Source organism: Emys orbicularis, chromosome 19, assembly GCF_028017835.1.
Source record: "Emys orbicularis isolate rEmyOrb1 chromosome 19, rEmyOrb1.hap1, whole genome shotgun sequence".
Taxonomy (NCBI): Eukaryota; Metazoa; Chordata; order Testudines; family Emydidae; genus Emys; species Emys orbicularis.
The window spans coordinates 5,222,776-5,241,318 of record NC_088701.1 but is presented as its reverse complement, the minus strand read 5'-3'; the positions used below and the strand labels follow the sequence as shown (position 1 = coordinate 5,241,318).

The following is an 18,543-nucleotide window of genomic DNA, read 5'->3' as shown; positions in this document are numbered from 1 at the left end:
TATTAAAGAGACCAGCAAATAACCAGTCTCCTTGCCCTTGCTAGGGTCTTCAGCCCAGCTCTGGGCCTTTTAAATTCAGCCCTTTGTTTGGGCTCCCAAATATGCCCAATCCCATTCTTGGGGTTTATGCCACTTTATCTGTGGCCGGAAGGGGAACCCAGGCCCGCCCACTACTCTGGGTTCCAACGCAGTGACCCTATGCACAGCAGGCACACACTGCTCACTTCAATTCTTCACTGCTATATTCCCTGGACCTCTTTCTACCGGGCCCTTTTATCTCCAGCCCTGTCTCAGGGCCAGCGTCCTCAGGTTCTACGCTCTCTGCAATCCCAATTATGTAAGGTTAGCTAACCATAAACTCTGTCTGATTGTCTGGCTCCTTTGGCCAGAGAGGAGCCCCCTCCTGCACTCCTCTGGCCTCAGCCTGGAACTGACCCGCTATAGGCAGGAACTCCTTTTATCTGCGCCAGCAGGTTTCTGACTGGCTGTTGCTCACCCTTCTAGCCCTTGGAGGACCAGGTCTCTGTGGTTTCCAAAATGGCTGCTCCAGAGACTCCTCTCTAGGCAGTCTTCGAGGACTCACCTTTGCTGTTCTTCTGTTCTCAGCCTGCTGTTTTTGGGACTGGGGAGCAGTAGGTTGCAGGAGGGCTACGGGGCCCCCAGCAGGCCAAATATACCCTGTCTCAAACCAGCTCTAGACAGCCTGTCACTGAGGTGGAAGCCATCCACAATATACAGCCCCCTCTCCTTACAGAAGGTGGACCATTGTTCTACAAAACCATAACCCTCCATCACTTACCTAGCCAGCAGTTCACTTCCATAATCTTCTGTGTTCTGTCTTCCTTTACTCGTGGGACAGGAAGGATTTTTTCAAACATGGCTTGGACATTCTTCTTCTTCAGCACACTTCCAAGAGCCCAGAAATCATCAACTATCTGTGCAGTGACATTAATTTTTATATGAAGTCTCACCAATGGTTGCCTGTCAACTTCCGAAGCCTGTCCAATCTCAGAGTGATATCTGGTGTCTTGGCTCTGCAAGCGCAACTCACTCACCTCTTGTTTTCCTATTCCTTGCAAAACTTCTTTCAATTCTTTGGAGTATTGAATCTCTAGCAATGATCATCTGTCTTCCTTGGACAGTTGGAGAACTCTGTTCAACCAAGCTTGATTTTCTTACAGGTTGGTCCAAGCTATGGTGGCTACTCACGTTCCTGGAATACCAAACATCAAGGCACTTCTAGGAATGCATGAGCCCACCCCTGCCGGCATTACCTCACCCCTGCCAGCGTGATGTCATCCACATGGTATGTCCAAGGTCACACTGCATGGGGGATGCCATGTTTGAGAGCATTCCGCTCCCACTGGCCTGACCTTGGATGTAGCAGCAGTACAAAGTCATATGGGTGGGGCAGAGAAGTGCACTCTCCAAAATGGGGTCTCCCATCTGATACTGGAAAAAACACCCCCAATTTTTACCACTACCGGATGGGAGAGAAACCACACAAAAAGAAGACTGTCTGGTGTGAAACCACACAAGTGGCCTCCCTACGCCAAACTGCCATTCAAAAATGTTCTGTATATATCTCTCCATTCTCTTACACCTGCTGGATCTTGTGAGGAATCTTCCAAAGTTTCCACATTCACGAACTGGCACATCATGCGTCCATCTTCTATTCAGAAAACAGTGCACACACTCATGGGCTTTGGCCAGTGAATTCCCCTTTCTCCGATGTTTCCTGGTGGCTGTTCTGTCTGGATTGTGGTGAGCAGTAGTGAGTTGTTCAAGAGGTGCTGGAGGAGGAAATAACGCAAATGAACAACAAATTCCCAGTGACTACACATATTTCTTTGACTTTCAGTTTGCCGGGAGCCAGTGGAGTGATGCTGGCATTGAATATTGGGGTGGCATTAATCAGGGGGGCAATTATATTGTCCTACCAAAAAAGTCTTTGTTCTCTTAACACTATATTGGATCCAGACCTTCCTCATTTGTCATGTGCCAGTATATTTATGCCTGTATCTGTAAATTTCACTCCATGCATCTGAAGAAGTGAGGTTTTTTACTCACGAAAGCTTATGCCCAAATAAATCTGTTAGTCTTCAAGGTGCCACCGGACTCTTCATTGTTTTTGTGGATACAGACTAACATGGTTACCCCTCTGATACATCCTCATTTGAGTTGCTGCTTGGAGACAAGTATAAAAGAGCCGGCAAAGCTATTCTGAGCAGATGTCATGAAGGTTCAAGGGGGTTAGGTTCATGATCACAAATTATCAGTGTAGAAATACAATTATTCCCTTCCCCATATGTTCTGATAGCCAGTAAAAATCAGGGGCTTGGTCCTCAGCTGCTATATATCCATTGAGCTCCATGAAAGTATATGGAGTTACACAGCTTTATATCTGCTAAGTTTCTGGCCCTTCATCCTCAAGATATACAGACGTGTATGTATCCCTTCCCTCCCCCAGCACTGTCCCCAGACATGCAAAATACACCCTGCAGGACACAGTGAAACTCTCCACCCAAACAAACAAAGACATCTGTGGGGAGTATGACCGAGGCTGGGAGTTGGTTGAAGAAGAAACAGTAGATGAGCCACTGACTAAAGGCTTGTCTATATGGGAAAGTGTTACCACTTATGCCAATGCAGCTATACAGCTCTTGTTATCCTCATCTAACCCCACATGTGGACAAACTTGTTCTGTTTAGCCTAAACCCCTTCCAAAGTGACATAAAATAAACTGAATAAAGGTCACTCTTCTGCTGGACTGAGAGAATCCACACGAGGGGTTAACCTAGGATAAGAAAGTCAATTTAAATTCGCAGTTTAGTTCATAATGTAGAAAAGGCCGAAGAGTGACCACAAGGGGGCCAGATCTCCCACTGATATAAAACAGCATCTTTCCATTGGAGTCAATGGGGCCAGATCCCAGCTGTGAAAATCGCCATCACTCCATTGGGGTCAATACACCCATTTATGCCAGCTAAGGATCTGGCCCTATGTAATAAAGTTCCACACACTCAAGAATGGAACTGTGCCCAGAACTAGCTCTGGGACTAGGAAGAGGGAAATTAACTAGAATGAGGAAGCTCATCAGAAATTAGCCTCATGGTTACATTGAGGAAACTCTGTGCAGAGGCTGCTGGAAGCAAACCATGGAGCCCCACAGGAGGCAAAGCCCAGACACCCAGGCACAGTGAGGCTCCCTGCTTATCTCTGGCTGAGCTTCATAACCCCCGGTTGCCACAGCCCCTGTGCCGTCCATGCTCCTGGTTTTGTTTGCCCTGGTACAGTCATCCGTGCCCCTCACCCCGCCCACGTCCCCGGCTTTGTCTGCCCTTGTCCAATAACTCTGCCCTCCTTCTATGTCCCAGCCTAATCTCCCCTTTGTACAGTCATCTGCAACCCTCATTGCACCCATCTCCTCAGTCTTATCTGCCCCTTGTACAATTTCCCTTATGCTGCCTTCTGTGTATAATTCAGTCCCTCTCTGCTGGGCTGTCTCTAGTGAATCTGCTGATTGGCATTTGGCTGTTTGCCTGTTCCCCTTCCCTGGCCCCTCCCTGTCTCTCTGTCCATCCTTAGCCTGTGAGTTCCTCAGGTCAAGGACGGTCCCTTCTTGCATCTCTGGAAAGCACCTAGCACATGGCAGGCACTGCCACAAACATGTCTCCAAAATTTACACAGCAGAGAATTAGCCAGGGGAACTCACTGCCACTGGATGTCAGTGAGGCAGAGGGTGAAGGGTCCGATTCTGATTTCCAAACAGGGCCCTTTGCACTGATTTAAAGGGACTTTCATGTAACTAAGAATCAGGCCATATTTAAATTAAGCATAAAAAGAACCATTTACATTAGGCAGGATAAAAAAATAAATATAAGGGCTCTACCCCTGCGCCCTTCTGCTTCATGGCACAAACCAATCACTAATTGCCTGGAGTCAGAAATGTCCCCATATTTCAGAAGTGTCCACCTTAATTCTATTTGTTTTGAATTAATGGCTAATCCCAAAGGGACATGGCCCCTGCAAAGTGAGCGCCACCCAGGTCAATCTCTGGCAAGATACTTCGAGGGGTCTGACTGCTCACTCCTTTTATGTCCATCACTGGCAATCATAAGCTTTTGGCTCCCACATAATTGCTGGTGGTTTAGCAGCATTTCTTTTTACACATGCTTTGGAATTCGTTGGTCTTTCGATCTTATAATACTTCCCTACCAGGAAAGCTGCTGATCTCAAACCAGTCCTGATGCAGGCGATTGCTGAGGTCAGTTTCTAATACCCTCATTTCTGATCTTGTCCTGCCACTTGATATGAAACAGCTGATGGAAACGACGACAACATCAGGAGAATCGACAGCATCAATCCGGTGTCCTTCAGCCTTCCTCACCACACGCATTTCACTTCCAGATTACACAGTCAGTATAACTGTGGTTCTAAATTTCCACAGTTTCATAGCAAGCCTGATGTCATGATGGTCCCACAGAGACTCCTGAGGGACCTGAAACGCGGCAGCTGCTGCTGCTATATGAGCTACGGGCACCCACATCTTTCAAGCATCTTCCAGGACTGTCTATGATGCTGCCCAAATATTTAACAGTCCAGACAGGTGAACATTGAGCTCTTTCTAATTTGGAGCTGGAGGCTGTTGGATGCTAATGGCCAGGGACTTCATTTTATCTGGGTTAATAGCCAGACCAATGCATGCGACTTCTCACCTGACCAGCTCACCATCAGCTGCATCGATTCACGGAACTGGGCCAACAGGACAATGTCATTGGCATATTCAGGATCTCAAAGTAGAATAGTGTTCAGCTTAACGCCACTGATAGCCACCTCCTCAAATATATCCAATAGCCAATCAGTGCTGGCATAGGCGTGTCCACCTAGGGGCTCCTTACACCTTCCACTCAAGTGGTGATAGTGGTTCAAGTCAGTGAGGTCTAATATATATAATGTACCCTGGTCTTCATCAGCAGATCTCAAAATGCTTCATAAAGGAGGTCAATGTCATTATACCCATTTTACTGATGGGGACACAAATGCCCAGAGGGTTACCCTGCAACAGAGCCGGGACAGGAACCCAGATCTTCTGACCCTCAGTCCAACCCCACTGCCACCAGACCCCACTGTCTTGCCTCCAACGTAACCTTCAAGGTGCTTTAAAAAAAAATACAGTTAGTCTCAGAATTGTTACTTGCCCAAAAATCTCATGATTGGGGCCTTACCAAATTCATGGTCTGTTTTGATCAATTTTACAGTCAAAGGATTTCAAAAAGTGTAAATTTCGCAGTTTCAGTTATTTAAATCTGAAATTTCATGGTGTTGAAACTGTGGGTGTCCTGACCCAAAAATGGGTGGTGGGGGATTGCAAGGCTACTGTACGGGGGTCGTGATATTGCCACCATTACTTCTGCACTGCTGCTGGCGGTGGCATTGCCTTCAAAGCTGGGTGGCTGGAGAGTGGCGGCTGCTGGCTGGAAGCCCAACTCTGAAGGCAGCGTTGCCACTAGCAGCAGTGCAGAAGTGAGGGTGACATGGGTGGGGTCATAACTTTATTGGGGGGAGCAGGGCCGGCATTATGGGGGGGTGACCACCCAGGATGCTGTTGTCCAAGGGGTGCCATGGTCACCCCCCGCAAGCCCACCCACAGCCACCCAAGGCCTCTTTATCCCCCTTCAACCCAAGCGTTCGGCCTGGAGCCAGGGAGGGGCCGGGCTTAGGGCACCCCAGTTGAGGGCTCGCTCCCACCTCCAGGAACCTCCCCTGGCTGGAGGAAGCTGCTGGTGGCTGGTGGTGGTGCAGACGTAAGGGTGGCAATCCTGCAACCCCTCTGCAATAGCCAGATGTCATGGTCCGTGACATGTTTTTCCTGGCCATGAATTTGGAAGGGCCGTACTCATGATCATCCTTGGGATCGTGTAATCACTGACCTAGTGGATTTTGTGCTGGCGTGAGCGAGAGCGTGTAGAGTTATCAGTGAAATGCTGAGCTGCTGTCCCCATGGAGTCACTACAAGGCAACGGCCGCTCTTGGATTACAAGTGGAAGGAAGGGATTCTGGCTACATCCCCCTGCACGGCTAGCCTGCCTGCCCACTCAAATTGCCAATCAGCAGAATACCTTGGCATTGGTTCCACCCATGGGACAGTCTCTGACTTCCTTCAGCTGGACAAGCGGTGCTCAGAGAATGAACACTGCCACTAAACTCTTAACTAGCTGGTGTGAACGAGCCCCTGGCAGGGTTACAGCTGGTGTAGCGAACTCCACTGCCCTGCAGTCGCTAGCACATGTTCCCACATACCCTGAGAAGTCCACAGGAGATTATCAGATCCAGCAGACCTTGGGGTGTCCAGGTTGGTGTAGAATGTCCCCTTAGTTCTTCAAGTGTTCATTTGCCTTTGTGGATCAAGATGCAAATGCAACAAGCTTCCAGTTGGAAGAGTGATTGTAACTCCAGTTATTGGTGAGAAACTGACATTTTTCTGATCATGAAACCTTCTGCTAATGACACCTGCTATCTTGTCTAGTGTGTCTCAAGGAATAGTACAGGACCCCATCAGGTGAGGTGCTGGCAGAGGCTGCTCTATGTACATGCAATGTAGGCAGCTGTCTATGGTGTCAGACTTCTGAACAGTTGCCTACAGTGGCAAATTTAGCCTGTCAAGTATCAGAGGGGTAGCCGTCTTAGTCTGGATCTGAAACTGCTTTTGTAGTTGGCTAGCCATACACAGTCTTTGTTTAATCCTGAGCTGATGGTGTCAAATTTGCAGATGAACTGAAGCTCAGCAGTTTCTCTTTGAAGTCGTCCTGAAGTTTTTTTGCTGCAGGATGGCTACCTTTAAATCTGCTATTGTGTGTCCAGGGAGATTGAAGTGTTCTCCTACAGGTTTTTGTATATTGCCATTCCTAATATCTGATTTGTGTCCATTTATCCTTTTACGTAGGGACTGTCCAGTTTGGCTGATGTACATAGCAGAGGGGCATTGCTGGCACATAATGGCGTATATTACATGGGTGGACGTGCAGGTGAATGAACCGGTGATGGTGTGGTTGATCTGGTCAGGTCCTGTGATGGTGTCACTGGTGTAGATATGTGGGCAGAGTTGGCATCAAGGTTTGTTGCATGGATTGGTTCCTGAGTTAGAGTTACTATGGTGCGGTGTGTAGTTACTGGTGAGAATATGCTTTAGGTTGGTGGGTTGTCTGTGGGTGGGTGAGGACTGGCCTGCCACCCAAGGCCTGTGAAAGTGAGGGATCGTTGTCCAGGATGGATTGTAGATCACTGATGATGCGTTGGAGAGGTTTTAGCTGGGGACTGTATGTGACGGTCAGTGGAGTTCTGTTGGTTTGTTCCCTGGGCTTGTCTTGCAACAGGAGGCTTCTGGGTACACGTCTGGCTCTGTTGATCTGTTTCCTTATTTCCTCGTGTGGGTATCGTAGTTTTGAGAATGCTTGGTGAAGATTTTGTAGGTGTTGGTCTCTGTCTGAGGGGTTGGAGCAGATGCGGTTGTACCTCAGTGCTTGGCTGTAGACAATGGATCGTGTGGTGTGTCCGGGATGAAAGCTGGAGGCATGAAGGTAGGCATACCAGCCAACTACAAAAGCAGTTTCTCCTCCCTTGGTGTTCACACCTCAACTGCTAGAAGAGGGCCTCATCCTCCCTGATTGAACTAACCTCGTTATCTCTAGCGTGACTCACTCTTGCTTGCATATTTATACCTGCCTCTGGAAATTTCCACTACATGCATCCGACGAAGTGGGTATTCACCCACGAAAGCTCATGCTCCAATACATCTGTTAGTCTATAAGGGGCAACAGGACTCTTTGCTAAATTTAGCCTGGCTGCCCCCATGTCATGCAAGACCACACTGCCACTCACTGGAATTTGGCACTGCCGCCCTTTCCTTCATGATATAGGAGTGACTGAGCCAAATCTCCCACCCTAGGCTTCTGAGGAGGGGGATGGTACACTGAAGTTTTGCCTAGGGCGGCAGATTGACTTGAGCAGCCTCTGGGAGAGAAGTGCTGATTTCAACATATTCTGATAAAAGTCAATGGGAGTTGAGCAATCTCAGAGCCTGGAAGTCTAAGGACCAGAAACTGGAACCACAGAGACGCTATGATTCTGCACTGACCTGGAGAGGAAATGGTTGGGTCAGAGTCCCTGACCCGTGTGACCACAGGCGTCCGTTCCCCTGGAAAGGCATGATGACGGCTCCTATCAATATAAACTGCACCGACGGCCAGGAGCAGAACATAGACATCCGCAGCCATGCACCCGGACAGCTCCTACCACAAATGGGACAACTCAGAGCAGGTGGAACTGACAGTGCAGGAAGCGAGCAGCGTACCTGGGAGAGGTGGTAAAGGTGAGCTGGCCTGAGGAAGGGTGGTCTTGTGATTAAGGAGCTACCCTGGGAGTCAGGAGGCCTGTGTCCGATTCCTGGCTTTGCTTATTTGAGTTTGGCCGGTGCCAACAATCAGGAGAGTTTCTCTCTCCCCCAAATTAGTGTCTGGATTGAGTCTGGATAGTCCCATCATCCACATCAACTCCTTTCTTATCATGGGGCAAACTCATCCCTGGGTCACTCCAGTGCCTTCAGTGTTGCTATTCCAGGGATGAAACTGGTCCTGTGAGCCTGCCCATATCTTCCCGCTACAGCCTGAGAGGATTCCCATGCTCCCTTTAAGGCAGGAGCGTCTCAATCTGGGTGTCACACTCCCCTGCCCTTCCCATATTGCTAAAAGGGAGAGGGATTCCCAACATGGAAAATGGAACACAGGGAAGGCTGAGAACTACCTCAAGGTATTCATATGGTGAATCCCTCCCCTCCCTTTGTTCAGTCATCTTCTCTTGTAGGGAACCATGTTCAGTGCCGGGAGTCTATCCCGAAAGGGAATGTTAGGAGGGGTTGATCCTGCATTGAGATATCTAACCAGTGCTGCTCCCCACAGCTCTTTGCCTTTCCAACTCCACCCAAGGGAAGGCCTTTGCGATCCTGTATGTCCTGCTGGTGATTTGCATTGCAGTGGCCACAGCTCTCATCGTAGTGAACCTTGGGAAATGTAAGTCTCCTGTTCGTTTCTACCTCGCCCTCACATCTCACCTGCCAAGAATGAGGCTGCTCTGACTAGTTTGGGGTGGATTTTAGCAGTGGGGCACAAAATTGGGCTGAGACTGGAGGCTCAGATGTGACCTTAATTATGGAGCAGTTGCCATTGCTAGGTAACTTTCACTCACCTCTGAGTTAAGGTGACCGGATTTTCAAAGGGGTGGGATTTGTCCTTAGCATAACTTCCGCTAGCTTTCCACGGGACTTGTGCTCGTAAATCTCAGAAAAATCCCACCCAAAATCAATAACCGGGGCATGTTTGTGGTGACATTTTGAAGGTTGTGAAATATTCATACAAAAATGTTCTTTTTTCAGTCGTGTTCTGTGGCCAGTGCAAAGGGCTGTCGGCCGATCATGCTAGCGGAGAGGGAATGTCTGGGAGTGACAACAATGCAACGGGGGCATGACACAGTGCGCTGCCACAATTGCCTCTTCCCCATTAACACAAGGAAAGCTTGGGCCCGACACATGCATTCCTTTCCTATTTAACTTTGCAACCAGCTAACCACACACAAACCGATGCAGGCTCCTTGTGGCAGGAAGCAGCTTTCTGCTCTGCACAGCAGTCAGAGCCCTGCATTGCTCTGGGAAGGCTGAGCCTTTTCACTCTCAGCTTTGCTATGCCCCTTTGAGCTCTCCAGCCACATTCTGCACCCGTGTGTAGCAGTAGCAGCTGCACCGCACATCTTGGGCCACTGGCAGCTCAGTGTAACATAGAGCAGCCCCAACGCAGCTCTACATTGTACTGAGGACCGAGCTGGTGTCCAGAATAATGAATCCCTGTGTTGAGCACAGTGTACCTGTAGCAGAGGATCCCAGCTAGGAAGAGGTAATGGACATCAGAAGTCTTGGGTGGTAACTGGGAGGAAAGTGCACTATACAGCAGCACTGATGTCCCCACAGATAGGGGTTTCCCCTCCTGTTAAATTTTACTCTGCAATCAAAAGTCTCATATCTACAGTGTCCCAGGGTCTTGCCGAAGCCCAGCTGGATCGAGATACAATAAGAAGAGATTCCAAGAGAAATCTGTCACATCACCAGGACTATATAGGTGAGAGGATAAAGAAAATGTTTCTAATCCTTGTCGGACTTCGCAAGTCTTTTTTGGTCCTTACACCTCAAGGGAGGGGAGAGATGGGCCCACGGGGTCAGTTGCAGGGCTGGTGAAGTTGATGTAGCTCCTTGGACTTCAGTGGAGCTGAGCAGACATACATCAGCTGGAGATCTGACCACAGCTAAGACAGGACTGTAGATTATTGTGGGGAGTGGGACGACCACAGGAGGTGGAAGCAGTTCTTAGAAGTTGTTGGACAACATTGTCCTACTCCTAGGATCACTGATTGTTCAGTGAGATTTTGTTCTGATGAAGTCACGTTTCTACCAGTGTCTCATTGGCTGAGAGTGTTGTCCTGCTGGGGAAGCCTTGGCGTAGATGGAATTTGTCTGTTCCAGGAGTAGGCATGTGCCTGGGACTTCCATAAACAGTCACTGCTTGGGTGAGTGGGAACAGAGACCTGTGTCCCCCAGGAAAGATCCCAGTTTAAAGGAAGTAAGGAAGCAATAATCTGGACGGGGGAGAAGTGTAGTGGTGGGTCCCCAATCATCCAGCAGATGGTCCCTGCAAACCCACCTACAGTTGGAACCATTCTACAGAGGCAGGGCAATGGGAACCACCATGCTGGGTGTCCCTGATGCCCCTGGATTACCTTAATGCAGTCCTGGGTCTGACCTGTTCTTTCTACCACAGTCCCCCTGCACGGGTCATTGATTTCCTAATTTTCCTTTGGGACACTAAACACTGTAACGAGCCTGCACCCACCTGGACAGGATGGGTGTCACTGTGCGGCACGTCACGGGCACTGAGAACATCCCAGTAACAGTGGGTTAGTACTCAGATCCCGCTGCTCCAAAAAGGGTCTGAGCCCCAGCTGAGCAGAGGTTGGCTGCTGTTGGGGCTAAGGCATGGGCTGGAATTCACAAGATCTGGCTTCAGTCCCTAGTTTTGCCACTGACTCCCTGTGTGACCTTGACAGAGTCACTTCATTCCTTTGTTCCTCAGTTTCACTATCTGTGAAATGGGTAACATTTCTTGTCTATTTGTATTGTAACCATCTCTCGCTCTGTGTCTATGCAGTGCCCAGAGCAACAGTGCCCAATCTCAGTTTGGGTTTGTGCAGCACCTGGCACAAAGGGGCCCTAATCTCAGTTGGGGCCTCTAGGCAGCATTGTAATATAAATCATTAATAGCTATAAGTGAAACCCATTTACATCCTTGCAAACGACTGCGCTCGCTCTATAAATTTCACACACTCCTGGATGAATGGTCCTTACCCAGCACTCCTCAGGGGTGGAGCGTGTGAGTGGGGCAGCATGAGGTCCTGTGTTGTTATTTAAAATGGAAAATCCCCCTTCTCTCATCTTCCTTTTAGAGTTGAAGATGTCCAAAGAATTCAACGTGTTTAACAGTCGACTTCTTAATGGTATGTTCTGCTGATGTTTCTCAAGAGGTTGGGCATTGTACTGCCAACCCCAGCATTCAAAAATCATGAGTGAAGCCCATGAGACTGGCTTAAAAATCATTAATTTTTTTAGAAATTCAATAAATGTTGGGCTTGATTCTGTTCTGGTTTCTGATCCTTTCGGGTCATGCTTGGGTCACGTTATTAAGCTGTTCTCCGCTACCACGAAGGGTAGAAATTATTTTTTTCTAATGAAAGCTGAGATTCTCTCCTAACTGCATAAATCCAGGAGCTGGGGCTGAAGAAACATATCAAATGTCACAAAACGTGCAATAAAATCGTGGAGGTTGCACATGGCTGGGGTCTCTCCCTTCGACACGCCCATGTACAGCAGTTCTTTTCTGCCCCCTGTTGTCTGCAGTGTCCAAGGAGATGGCTGGGGTTAGGCTGGGGATCGAGGAGATCCAAGCTGATCACGTGAAAGGCCCATCACGTCTCCAGGACGCCATAGGTGAGAAACATCCTTTTCCTTCCAATGCCTGATCACTGCTACTTCCTTGTAGAGGGACTCCTGGGTCTGATCTTCCCGTGTGGAGGAGAAGCTGAAATGGAAGGAGAGAAGGAGGATGAGAAAGGGGAAGTGTGAGGATGGAGCAGGTAACCCTGTATGGATAATCCCATTTTAGTTTGGGATCAGCTGCATCCTGCTCCCATGGGCCACCCCAGGTTTTATCCTGAGCCCCGTTCATGCTGCAGCAGAACTTTGGATCTCAGACCCTGATCCAGCAAAGGCACTTATGCATGTGTAACCCACTGGTGAGCACGTGTGACAGGTCCCCCACTGTGCTGATCTAGGAGATGATTGGGTAGCTTTGTCTCAAGCTGTAGTATTTCCTGCTTTTAGCCCTGGAGGACCCCAGTTCAATCCCCAAGTTGTTACCCACGATAGCAGCTGTCAAACAACTCTACGCTCCTGATTACTGTGTGGGATGATACATGCTCAGAGCAGTCGTTTTCGACCTGTGGTCCGTAGACCTGTGGGGATCCACACACTATGCCTAAGATTTCAATAGGGGTCCACACCACCATTGAAAAGCTCAGGGGTTTGCAAATGAAAACAGGTTGAAAATCACTGTCTTTGTCTTTAAGTGCTTTGCTGCATTGTGGTCTCAGTACCCTGTAGATACGTTGGAGTGAGAGGCCGGGGGTTGTGGGGGGACTCTGGTTCGCTCAGCGCTGCTGAGAGTTCACAGGGCCTGCAGAAGGAATTTGGGAATGCTCAGCCTTTCTGGTATCAGGCCCATACAGTGCTAACATGAGCCGGATTCTGTGATGCAGAAGTGGAGTGTGGGCTACCTGATTGTGAGCCTACTGACATAAAAATTCACTCACTGAATCCAACAGTTGGCTTGAAGGAAAATCAACGAGCCCAGGCTAGCAGAGGTGCTCAGGTAATACAATGGTGGACTCCAGTATCAGAGCATAGATAGGTCGAAGGCTGTGAAAGGGGACAGACAGTGTATTTGCAGATAGATGGACACATTTCCAGCTGCTGTAAAGGAAGGTCTGAGCCAGCCCAGAAATATCAACCTGTTGATTCCGGTGGCATTTTTCTACCCCCTGCCTGCCCTGACAGAGATAAGGAACCTAACGCACAGTATGTCGAAGGAGCTGGCTGAGGTGAGAAGGGACCATGACAGACTCCAGCAGGTCTTGAGCAGGGTGCAGGACGAGTTACAGAATCTCACAGGTAAATAGTCGCCGGGTAGGGCTGTGACGCCTGTGACAGCGTTATCTGAAAGGCTCAGTGTCAGTAAAAGGCAACAGGGAACAGCACTTTCGTCTGTCATGTTCCCATTAGGCCTATGGCCTGCGCAGCTCCCCCTGGACTGAAACTGACCACATCTCCCCAGCTGGGAGTCCCCAGTGACTGTAGAGCCAGCACAGATGTCTCCTATGCCACCCTCCTGTCTGCCCGATTCTCTCATTGGTTCTACGCCTTGGGCACCAGATTTGGTGTAGAATCATCCAGAGACTCAGGGAACCATAACCCATTCCCTGATATCTGCCCTTCACCCAATGAAAATGGACACAGCTGATAATCTTGGCCCAAGTTGGCTAAATACATAAAGAAGACTAACATGTGATGGATACAATACTGTATGGCAGAAGCCACCAGATGGTGCTGCTGTACATCAGCTTGCAAGTTCTCTTTCCGAGCATGTCAGTGGTATTCAGTCTTTGAAGACATGATATGTTGTTGTTTGCAGGCTGTGATATTTTGGGGGGGCAGCTGTTTTTTGTTTATCGGCACCTATTTTCCAGGACTAGTGCACAGAGCGAAAATCAACAAGTTATACTAGGAAAATATTAACTCACTGATTTATTTTCAATGGGAAACCGACCTACCAGGCCCTGCCATCTGCTACCACATGTCAGAGGGGTGACACTGCCATGTAACTTAGGGTTACCATATTTCAATCCTGCGAAAAGAGGACACTCCACGGGGCCCCGGCCCTGCCCCAACTCCGCCCCTTCCCCTTCCCCGCCCTAACTCCGCCCCTTCCCCAAAGTCCCCGCCCCAACTCCGCCCCCAGGGTGACCAGAGCAAACCCCCCCCCCCCCATTCCTCCTTCCTCCGCAAGTGCTGGAGGGAGGCCCGGGAGACGCAGGGGAGCGCGGGGCCGGGGTGAGTGAGTGTCCGGCCTGGCCCCGAGCGCAGGCAGAACTCTGGCGCGGTACCTGGAGGGAGAGTAGGGGGGCGGCCCGCGGGGCCAGGCGGCGGCTGTTCTCCCCACCTGGGCAGCGGGACTCGGGAGCAGCCGCTGCTGCAGCTGCCACTGCTGCGGGGGGAGGAAGCGGCCAAGCACGTGGGGCTCGGCGGCTGCGGCTCTGGCGCCCGGGGCCGAACCCTCCGAGCCTGGGCCTGCTGCGGGGACCCAGCAGCGCGCACGCTGTGCCCAGCCCCTGGCCAGTCACGTCTGGGCTGCTGCCCAGCTGGGTGCAATCCCGCAGGCGGCCCCGTTCGTTCCCCTGCGGGACCCGAGCGGCAGGGGGGGCTGGGGCCTGCTGCCCCCACTCCGGGGCCGCCCGCAGGATTGCACCAGCTGGGTCCCCGCAGCAGGCGCGGGCTCAGGGGTTCACGCCCCGGGCACCAGAGCCGCAGCCGCCGAGCGCTATGGCCGCTTCCTCCCGTGGCAGTGGGAGCTGCAGCAGTGGCTGCTCCCGAGTCCGGCTGCCCAGGTGGGGAGAACGAACAGCCGCCGCCTGGCCCCGGAAAGTTGGAGCCCAGGGAGGAGGCGGTCCCCTTACCATGCCTCTCTATTTTCCCAGACATGTCCTGCTTTTTGGAAATTCCTCCCGGACGGGGATTTGAGGACCAAAAAGCCGGACATGTCCGGGAAAATCCGGACGTATGGTAACCCTAATGTAACTTATAAAACCACCCCACAGAGGATGAATATCAAAGTATGAATATTTGCAACAAACTATTTAGCAAGCTTTTCAGGAGGGTGAAATTCATGCTTAAGTCCAAATACTGAATAAATTCTTGAATTCCTTTAACTGCTTGTGAGCAGTTAGAATGCATTTTGACTCTCTAATGCAGGCTTGTCCCATAATTTGACTTCTCACAGAATTCACCTGCATGAAATGTCCACCTGGCTGGCAGCGTTTTGAGAAAAGTTGCTACTTCTTTTCAACATCGACTAAATCCTGGCCGGACGCTAAGCAGTTCTGTATGGATCAAAAGTCTGGCCTGGTTATCGTTAACACCGAAGAGGAACAGGTAAACCAGCCACTCAGATTCCTATTGTGGATCATGCAGAATGGAAGGGATTAAGCACAAGGGGCCAGATTCTGTGCTGTTACCCCAGGGTGAATCTTGAGTTACTCTAGATTTACCCCCAGCATAACTGAGATCACAGACTGGCCCAAGTTCTCCAGGAATTTAGAAATATTTTTGGTTGTAGCTTGCTGTTCAAGGGGGATTGAGGGGAACTCGATACTTAGTCATTTGAAAAATGTCGAGTGAGCTCTGTGATAAGAAATCTCAGTGTCAGATGTGGATGGTTTGATGTGAAACAAAATTTCATGCGTGTGTGTGTTGGGGGGGCAGTTATAATCCCGTGTGAATCCAAATCACAGTTTCATGGGGACCTAAAAATTATATTTGATTGCTTCTGACCTAGGCAGGATTTCAGCTGCTGACCCAGAGGTAAAATGCTTTTCACAGGCGCTCACTTCTACACTACGAAAGGCCTTTTGATATCCTAGGGAAGACCCCACTCCAGATTCCTCATCAAGACATTGCAGAAGGAATCCTGCCCTGAGGGAGAATCCACCTTAAGTTTTAAATTGAACCCAGTGCCTGCTGGGAACAGGACTTTGGGAGACTAGTTGGTGCTGGGAGGATGCCCATGTAGTGCAGAGGTGGGCAAGACACTGGTGTGAATCTGGAGTCACCAGAACCTAAATCTGACTCACGAGCAGTACAGCTCATAGCGTGTGTATTTCGCTATCCCGTCTTCAGTTCTGGATTTAAGGCTCCCCCAGTAACCAGGGTTCAGAATGGGACTTAACAGGGACTGTAAGATGATTCCTTGGTTCCCCTGCCTGGAGGAGACCTATGGCCATGGATTTCACAGTCCCCAGAGGCAGATCCTCAGCAGCTGTAGAAGGACTGAAAATTATCTACAGCCCTCAGGGAACAGCAGCGTAATATTCAGCCTTATTATTATCACTTATTTGTATTGTGGTAGCACCTAGAAGTACCAATCAGAGCCCTGTTGTGCTAGGTGCTGTACACACATCACAAAAGGACAGTTCCTGCCCAAAACAGGCCAGTGTTCACCTCCCATTGTGAAGGGGAAATTTGCAGGGCTAAGGGCAGAGATGAGACATTTGAAGTACAGCTGGTCAGAAAATGAGCTTTTTTTTCCCTGTGGAAAATTTCATTTTGGGGGGCAAACATTTATATATTGCAATTTTTTGGCTGAAAATCTAAACATTTCAATTTGGAAATGCTGCTGCAGTGCCTCATGGGAGCTGTAGTTTGGATGCCTCAGGCCCCCATTCTTTAGAGGTCAGGTTAGCTAGTCAGTCTACATCTCCCGTGATGTAGAACAGTCATTCCTCTTGAAGAGAGGAAGCAATGCATCATGGGAGTGCCTGGTGCATCATGGGAATGTAGGGTGGCCAGCCCTCATGTAAAGGGTTGGGAAAACAGCGGGGGGGATGAGAATCTACAGCGACAGACTCTGCTGGCCACAAACACAGGCCCCATGAAACCTCCTCACCTCCCCCCTCACCTTCTGCTTGGGATCATGATTGTCTCCTTCACCTGTTTTCCCACATAGACATTTTTGTCAAACCACATCACTAACCCCCACATGTACTGGCTCGGCCTCAGCGACTCAGCGAAGGAAGGAGAGTGGCGCTGGCTGGACGGCAGCCCCCTGTCTCTTAGGCAAGTTCCTCTTTCTTCAGCCTCTTTGAAGAGCGAACTGTCCCTTACAATCAGCTGTTTCTGCTTTATCTGCTGTCCTGCTAAAGAGCCAGATGGAGCATTGATACCAATGCAATTGATACTAGAGGGGTCTCTGGTCCCCTTTAGTGGCTAAACCACGTAAAGAAGGTTATGAGTCTGCTACTGCCTCCATGCTAATGTCATCCAGGGTCAGCACAGAGCAGGGACTGGACCTGGGATGTTCCTGGGGAGCAGAAAGCTGCTTGACCATGGGGCATTCTGAATGTCCTGCTAAGGAACGGTGCTGGGGAGAACAGCAACATGGCCCAGGGGACAGGGCCGTGGACAAGGAGGCAGCACTCCTGGGTTCTAGTCCCAGCCCCATGAGTGTGCTCTGCTGGCCGACTGTGAGGCACGTCTCTTCCTGCTCTGTGCCTCAGTTTCCTCACCTGTAAAATGCACTGGAAACTGATGTTGTCCAAGCTGAGAACAGCTCCGGCTTGAGCAGTGACTGGGCCAGCTTCCCCCTATTCAGTGGCTACCACCAACCTGCCATGGCTGTGAGCTCCAGGCATCACCTCAAGGAGTGAGTAGGCAGATCAGTCCATGCCCACCTTGACTCTCTCTGTTAAAACTATCAGACCAGTTAGTGCCCATTGGCGTTGGTGATGTGGAGACCTGTCCCCTAGGAGCTGGCTCATTTCATAGCACCTGCAAGGAGGAGGTTTTCAAACCAGAGACCTCCAATTTCATGTGGCTTCGGTTTCCTTCTCAGGTTCTGGGTGCCCGGGGAACCCAACAATTCTGGGGCGCACGGGGAAGACTGCGGCACCCTGCTCTTTGACGGGAAGTGGAACGATGCCATCTGCTCCTTGACTCATTACTGGATCTGCGAACGGCAGTGCTAGATGAGTCCCTGAAACCACAGCAGTGAGGGAAGGTGTCACACAGGCTGCCCCGTGTGGGACTGCTCCGGAGCTATCATCTCTCTAAATCAGTGATTCTCAGACTGCCGCTCGTGAGCTGCAAGAGGTTTTAATGTGTCTCCTTTGGCTCTTTGCAGCACACGATATTACAACACTGTGATTTAATTATTAACCGATCTAAGTTATTAACCAATCTGGATGCTTTTACTATGTTATTAACCCATTGAGTTATCAACTTGCACTAAGCTACTAACTTATTTGCTGTGAGATTAATATAGATAGATATAAAACTAAATATTTCCCATCACACTGTTTAAATATGAATAGTACTATAGTAAATGAAACAATGAATTCACCCTACTGTGGCTCTTTTGCGTAACGGTGATGGCTAATTTGACTCCTGAGCTACTGAGGTCCAAGTATCACTGCTCTACATGCTGGGCGGCTACTGCAGCGAGTGGAACTATGGGACAGGATCTTGGAAAGCAGAGGTGGAGCAGGTGACTGGCATTGGACCGTCTAATCCATTTACCTCCCATACTGGGACCCAGGGCAGGGTTGTTCTTTTCAGGGCTC

The 18,543-nt window shown here is 49.8% G+C and overlaps 1 protein-coding gene across 1 annotated transcript; it reads left to right on the top strand.

Moving 5' to 3' along the window:
* Window positions 1–8,274: 8,274 nt before the first annotated feature.
* LOC135891618 (CD209 antigen-like protein C) lies at window positions 8,275–17,949 on the top strand. The gene is made up of 9 exons (XM_065419228.1): window positions 8,275–8,371; window positions 8,958–9,068; window positions 10,077–10,166; window positions 11,545–11,595; window positions 11,996–12,085; window positions 13,211–13,324; window positions 15,210–15,361; window positions 16,932–17,041; window positions 17,817–17,949. Exons 1-9 carry the CDS (start codon window positions 8,275–8,277, stop codon window positions 17,947–17,949), a joined length of 948 nt encoding a protein of 315 aa, XP_065275300.1.
* The last annotated feature ends 594 nt before the right edge of the window (window positions 17,950–18,543 follow it).

Bases quoted from the DNA above. Each gene is read 5' to 3' on its own strand.
- LOC135891618 (XM_065419228.1), top strand. From the start codon at position 8,275: ATGCACCCGGACAGCTCCTACCACAAATGGGACAACTCAGAGCAGGTG. The intron at 15,362-16,931 runs GTAAACCAGCCA...TTTCCCACATAG, and splicing joins TTAACACCGAAGAGGAACAG to ACATTTTTGTCAAACCACAT. The intron at 17,042-17,816 runs GCAAGTTCCTCT...TTTCCTTCTCAG, and splicing joins GGCAGCCCCCTGTCTCTTAG to GTTCTGGGTGCCCGGGGAAC.